Source organism: Magnolia sinica, chromosome 16 (genome assembly GCF_029962835.1).
Source record: "Magnolia sinica isolate HGM2019 chromosome 16, MsV1, whole genome shotgun sequence".
Lineage (NCBI taxonomy): Eukaryota > Viridiplantae > Streptophyta > Magnoliopsida > Magnoliales > Magnoliaceae > Magnolia > Magnolia sinica.
This window is the reverse complement of record NC_080588.1, coordinates 60146635-60153985: the sequence shown is the minus strand read 5'-3', so window position 1 is coordinate 60153985 and position 7351 is coordinate 60146635. Positions and strand designations below refer to the sequence as shown.

General features: G+C 44.1%; 1 protein-coding gene across 1 annotated transcript; it reads right to left on the bottom strand.

Moving 5' to 3' along the window:
• Window positions 1-6180: 6180 nt before the first annotated feature.
• On the bottom strand, window positions 6181-6587 carry LOC131229400 (uncharacterized). Its single transcript, XM_058225349.1, has one exon. The coding sequence runs from the start codon at window positions 6512-6514 to the stop codon at window positions 6257-6259; it is 258 nt and encodes an 85-aa protein (XP_058081332.1). The 5' UTR covers window positions 6515-6587; the 3' UTR covers window positions 6181-6256.
• Between the last annotated feature and the right edge of the window lie 764 nt (window positions 6588-7351).

Sequence of the window (7351 nt, the reverse complement as noted above, 5' to 3'; positions counted from 1 at the left end):
TGCCAAAACCACGACTTTCCTGCTTTTTTCATCCGTTGATGTATAGTCATTGGTCCGTCTCAGTCAGCGATGCAAAAACAATGCATTCCACCATCACACGGTCCAATTACACTGCAACAATCAGCTTGACGCAAACAGATGATCTGTATTCATCTAGGATAGGTCAGGTCCAATTGTCTACTCAGGTCATAGGTGTATGATAAGTCAGACCAGCTGTTATCCATTGATTCCAAAAGTATGGCCCCCTGATTTCTTTCTCAGTTGATCTTCATGATGGGGCCCACAGTTTTCTGGTACAGGTGTCCTACGCGAGTAGCAAGTTGGAAGGAATGGGGAGTACCGTGGGTCAGCTTATGGGTGGCGCCGTCTAGATGTGGGTCCCAGTGATGTATTCGCATCATCTAACCCGTCTATCAGATGGGTCACCTCAGAAAATTCCTATTTTCTACAACTTAGCCTGATCCAAAACTAATGTGGGCCACAACTAAGGGAATGAGCTAGAGGAAACATCAACCCTTGAATTTCCCAAGGAGCCCTCACGAGGCCTAAAACAGCCTGACTCTTGGCATAACCTTTAATCTGGACTGGATGAAAGGTCTAAACGGCCTCAATTAAATATACACAATACTGTGGGCCCCCATGATAATTAACGGCGAGTGATCCCTCTCAATACATTTCCTGTGCTGTGGGGCCTGTGGCCCATCTGAGTTTTGGATCGTGCTGAGTTTGGTCTGAGTGAGGACAATGGAGATTATGTCAGATGCATAAACTTTAAAACTAATTTAATAATTTTGAGTAATAATGAGGGCATTTCAGACACTCAACGTGTTTGACTTCTTAATTTATTTTGACATTTTAAAACCATGGGCTGAGATACACTGAATGGAATGCCCACATGTTTTTCGTTTTGGTCTATAACGGCATCCGTAGAGCTGCACAGTCGTAGAAGAAATAAAGAGTATAATAGTTAATTTGGTGGGCCACACCTCAAAAGCAGGGACACCTGATTGCCTGTCCCTGGGAATATCCCTGCAGCCCGATGTGGCGAAACTCGGATGTGGATAGGTTACGTGCGACCCCCTCCCCCATCAGTACCTAGTTAGAGACCGACGGTCCTGGCAGGGCTCCGGGACTAACCATAATGTACGTGTTTCATCCACGTGCCGTTCCGTGATTTTTACAAATCATTTTAGAGCATGATCACAAAATGATCAAGTTGAAGGCTCAAGTGGATCACAATGTGGGTCCTTACCCTTGCTCCGGTGGTAGACTCTCAGGAGTTTCAACACCGGTTCAAGGGTTTGAGTACCCATAGGTGGTGATCAAATTCCACTACTCGTGAGTGTGTGCATGTGTAAATTTTTTTTTTTATTATTTTTTTAAAAAAAAAGGAAGAAGAAGAAGAAGTGGACCACAATGTAAGAAGCTGTGATAACAATAATTCGAAAGGTTGAAATCTGCATAGGAGCCACAGTAATGTTTATTTGTCATTTAACTTGGCTAGTCATAAAATCACGTAGTTTTGGATGAAGGGAAAAAATAAAATTACCTTTATCTATAACTTTTGTGGCGTCCAAAATGCTTTCAATAATAGCCATTTAAGTCCTACACCTATACGTACCACGTCCCATCGTGTGATCTACTTGAGCATTCCATCCACCTCCTTTCTGGGATCATGTTTTAAAATGATTGTGCGCCTGTATGTCTCTTGCTAGGTCGAAGTGGAGATAGTACCTTATCTGTGCTAGAGGCAGATTATCTGCAAATGGCTTTTACGGGATTTTCCTACATTAGGACGTTAGGTGGGGACCTCCATGGTATTTGTGAGAAATTCACCTCATTGTTTTTTTTTTTTTTTTTTAACAAAAGCCCTAAAAGGATGGGGAGTATATTCCATGAAAATGAGCCTTTACAAGACATTCGAGCCAAGGCCATATGAGCAAGCCCAGGCCAAGACCTATCATAAAAGGAAAAATATACATATGGAACTGTACTCTAGGATTGGACAGAAAGACGGTTGATCTTGGAAACTGCGCCGAGGCCCACCTTGTCTAGAAGAATCAAGCCTCTAATAGTCGGCGGGAGATCAGACATATGATGGGCTAGGAGAGAAATTCGAAGCTTGGACCCCAATCGGGCCATTCCATCCGCCGGCTATTAATTTCCTTCTCTTAGTACATGGCTGAATTTGAAGGACCTGAAAGACCTTAGCCTGCCAATTCTTTTCAACCAGGAATCCCAGCGCCAACTTGGATCGAATGATTCATTAAGAAGAGCCACCACAGATTTCGAATTAGATTCGACCTCAACCAGCTGGATGCCAAACTCCAAGCAGAGGGCTATGACGTTGTAGACGGCCCGAAGTTCTGCTCTAGCATTGGAGCCTGGGCCGTAGCCCATCGAGAAAGCGAAGCAAAGCTCCCCATCGTGATTTTTGCACATACCGTCTCCGCCTGACATCCCGGGATTTTCCAAGGCGGACTCATTAACGTTGAGTTTGCCCACCCTATACATGGCCTAATCCATTTAACAACGAAGAAGGAGGGAGGAGTAGTGAAAGGGGTGGGGATGCCTAGCCCATCGATCTAGCGCTATGGAACTCGAACGCTGTTCTTACCTTTAGTCTTCTGCGACACTTCCAAAATCATGTAAGAAAGCCTCCACTTCACCCTGACAATCACCGAAACAGTAGATGGGGGAGCCCCTTCAAACCTGGCTGAGTTCCTAGCCAACAAGATCTCCCATAGGACAAGAGAGGGGGTATGGCCCTGAAGAAGAGAAATGTGACCTGAGGGATGGCTCGGCCACCACCAATTCGAGAGGCATCCCTCAATGGACTCGAATGGAGGAAAGGGTAAACCAAAAGCGGTGGAGAAGAAGGCCTAGACGACGGATGCTAGCCTCCCTTCCATGAATAGATGCGTAAGTGATTCAGATGTGGCAGCTATACCTTGATCGCTGGAACAACATGAACATTTTGAAGCTAGTTGGACCCCTTTTTCTGGATAGTCGCGTCGACCGGAATAGCATTTTTCAGACGGTTGATCTTGCAAACCGCGCCAAGGCCTACCTTGTCTAGAAGAATCAAGCCTCTAATAGTTGGCGGGAGATCAGACATATCATGGGCTAGGAGAGAAATTTGAAGCTTGGACCCCAATCGGGCCATTCCATCCGCCTGGCTACTAATTTCCTTCTCTTAGCACATGGCTGAATTTGAAGGACCCGAAAGACCTTAGCTTGCCAATTCTTTTCAACCAGGAATCCCAACGCCAACGCGGATCGGATGATTCATTGAGAAGAGCCACCACAGATTTCGAATCAGATTCGACCTCAACTAGCTGGATGTCAAACTCCAAGCAGAGGGCTATGACGTTGTAGACGGCCCGAAGTTCTGCTCTAGCATTGGAGCCTGGGCCGTAGCTCACCGAGAAAGCGAAGCAAAGCTCCCCATCGTGATTTTTACACATACCGTCTCCACCTGACATCCTAGGATTTTCCAAGGCGGACCCATCAACGTTGAGTTTGCCCACCCTATACATGGCCTAATCCATTTAACAACGAAGAAGGAGGGAGGAGTAGTGAAAGGGGTGGGGATGCCTAGCCCATCGATCTAGCGCTATGGAACTCAAACGCTATTCCTACCTTTAGTCTTCTGCGACACTTCCAAAATCATGTAAGAAAGCCTCCACTTCACCCTGACAAGCACCAAAACAGTAGATGGGGGAGCCCCTTCAAACCTGGCTGAGTTCCTAGCCAACAAGATCTCCCATAGGGCAAGAGAGGGGGTAAGGCCCTGAAGAAGAGAAATGTGACCTGAGGGATGGCTTGGCCACCACCAATTCGTGAGGCATCCCTCAATGGACTCGAATGGAGGAAAGGGTAAACCAAAAGCGGTGGAGAAGAAGGCCTAGACGACGGATGCTAGCCTCCCTTCCATGAATAGATGCGTAAGCGGTTCAGATGTGGCAGCTATACCTTGATCGCTGGAACAACATGAACATTTTGAAGCTAGTTGGAACCCTTCTTCTGGATAGCCACGTCGACCGGAATAGCATTTTTCAGAAGTCTCCACACAAAAATTGAGATCTTAGGTGGCAGATGGGCATGCCGGACCCACTTAGCCCAGCCCACATTAAGGGATCTGTCTCGAATGGCTGACCATGCAAATTTGACCGAGAAACAACCCAAAATTTCTAGCGGCCAGAAAACCTTGGCCGACTCTTCTAAAAGACCGAAACCACCTGAAAAGATGAGATGTAAGACTTCTTGAGGCAAGAGGGTGAGAACCGAGGACGGGGGAAGAGGGCCATCTGGGCCTAGGAAGTCTTTAATTTGGAGTGATAGCAGAGCAAGCGGGATCGACTGAGTCAGATGAAGAGCTAGAGGGCCAAGACCTGTCCAGTTAGTGGACCACAAATTGTCCAGCCCCTGTCCCACTTCTGACTGGGCACTTTGGACGAGGAGGGGGAGCACGTGCTTGATGCTTTTCCAAAGCGGAGAGGGAGAGGAGGAGAGGGGCGACTCCGAATCTGCGTTGAGGTCGGCGGGGTATTTAGCGTTCATAGTACTGCTCCACAAACTGTTCTGTTTACCGAATTTGGCTACCCACGCCATCTTTAGTCGCAACGCCTTCATAACATCTGTCAATTTCCTGAAATCGACTCCACCTTCATCTTTTAGCGTAGCTAATTCTTTCCAATTCCTCCAATGTAGTTTGCGCCTTCCATCGGCCTAACCCCAGAAAAAGTTGGCAAACTTCTTGTCAAGTTCGTTGAGAACCGCCATTGGGACCTGGGAGGCAGCCAGCACCCCGTTCATCCATATTGTAAGTTCATTTAAGATGTGACAAAAAATGAGGTGGATCCAAAATATAAGTTGGCTACAAGAAGAAGTGGGGATTGAATGAACACCATAAAAACATTCCTACAGCTAATAGAAGTTTTGTATCAAGCTAAGTATTTTTATTTTTATTTTTTAAATGTTTTCAGTTCATCACAGTGGGAATGACTTTACAAATAGTTTGGATATAAGAAATATAAAGGCAATCCATCTAGCTTCTCTGTGTAGGAAGCCTTTCGCAGGCAATCCATGTCCGTGAGGCCCACATAATGTTTCTGTTTTATCATGCTATCCATCGATCTTGCCAGCTCATTTTAGGGTATGAGACAAAAACTCAAATAGTTAGAAAGCTCAAGTGGGCCACACCATAGGAAACAGTGGGAATTTAACTGCCACTGTTAAAAACTTTTTCGAGCCATTAATATTCTGGATCAAGCTAATGTGTTTTTTTCCCTTCATCTTTGTATGTGTGATCTTATAAATGATTGCTTGGTGATATAATATCACTCCACCTAACAACTATCAAACATAATTAGCGGTGGATCATATCTAATAACAGCGATACATGGCCCAAGTAAATCATGCCTGGTTACCAAAGATATCCCTTGTGTTTGGTCACTAGGCAATTCATCTCCCTTGTGAAAAAGTTAGATGGCAAGTAAAATCATGGTGGACCATATGTTAAGACGCTAGGAAGGTTTCAACGGTAAGTGCCATCATTCCCACTATTTCATGTAGTGTAGTCCACTTGAGCTTTGTACCTGGCATTTTTTACATCATGCCCTAAAAATGGGCTGGCAAAATGGATGGACAGTGTGGATAAAACATATGCATCAAGGTGGCCCCATAATCCTTGGGTCACAACGTGCCGTCGGAAGCATTGCAGGCAATCCGCCTCCGAAAGGAAGATATCTGGTGCTTCTGGGACAACATTTCACTGCGATCACACGTCTGTGATGATCTGAATGGATGATTGGTTGAAAAGATAGTAGGAGATGCTGAGTGATCATGAATAGCTGAGATCCTAGTTGACAAACAAATATGGGAAAGAAGGTCAATTCCAGGTGGCGAGCTTTGGTTGCACATCTAGAATTGGTGATTCATTGAGATAGGTTCTGATGGTTGCGGGTGGTGATGAGAGTACTAATGAACGGTGCAGATCTGGTAATCTTCACATTGGTGGAGATGCAAACATGACGGTTGGAGAAGACAATGCCATTCAAAGAGGAAGGCTATAGAGAAAAGTAAGATAGAACCACAGTTTTATATTTCCATTGTCAAACAAAAGAATAAACAACAATAAAAATTAAAAATTAAAAAAGAAAATAAGAAAAGAAAAGACATACAATTTCTTTTACATTTGCAATGTATTAATATAAAAAAAAAATAATTAACAACTATTATTTCTTTGAATTGTCTATCTGTTGTGAATTTGAGAGCGGGAGTCTTTGATTTTGAAGTGGGAAGAAGGGCGATTCTTCAACTCCATAAAGTTAGACGTAGGAGTCTGAAAGTCAGACCTCGTCCTACGGTGAGATGAGCCTTCGAAGGACACCACCCTCTCCGTGAGTGGGAGACGGCTGCCTCGGCTCGAACCCTCCGAAAGGCGGCGGTAGTTCTTGTGCTGTTTCTTCTTCTTCAATGCATGCAGAACGTACGGTATCAGACCTTCCATTTCTCTTTCTCTCTCTTGTTTTGAAGGGAAAAGGGCAGATGTTTTAATGATTTTGGATGGTGGATGGTGGGTTTTATTTATACGGAGAGGAGAATACAGAAACAACTAGTAAATTGTTTTATGATAAGAATACCACATGAAACAGGAGGTAGTTTTTGACTATTGCTTCTTCAGTGGAAAGAAGAGTCCTGTGTTGGGCAGGGAAGCTGAAATGAAACGCCTTCGAAAAGACCACATTACCCTTAGCATGACGCTTCATCGCTATCCGTTCGAGAAATTAAATACTATTATCTTAAATAAACTAGTAGAGATCGTGTTCCTTGCGCGGGAACTGTTGCAGGCTTGTAGCCTCGCATGTACGAGTTCTGTCGCGAAGTCATGGTTTCCGTCCATCAAGTTAGGCACTTTGTGTTCGCGGTTTCTTGTACCTTATTTTTTACCCTAACCGGAAGAACCAATTGCAAGAGAAGTACAAAGCACGTTTAACATCTTTGAGTATTATTGGAAGGCATAACAAGTGTTACGTGTTATTTATAAAGGAAGCGTGATCGAGGAACTCGAAAGTAAGAGGTGGTCGGAGGAAAAAGTGATGCTAAAGCATGACATGTGCCCAAAGAGAATCCAAAAGATAAAACAGTGTCGAAGTAATTAGTATAACTGTCTATAGTAGGAAGACGCATCTTATTGTCTATCCCAAAGAATATCTATAAATAGCGTATCATTTTAACTAAACAAAATGCCTCATGCTAACCTAATCAAACAAAACAAATTAATTTATTAATTATCTTTTATGTTCCTTAGCATAAATTATCTTTTATGTTGCTTAGCGTAACCAAT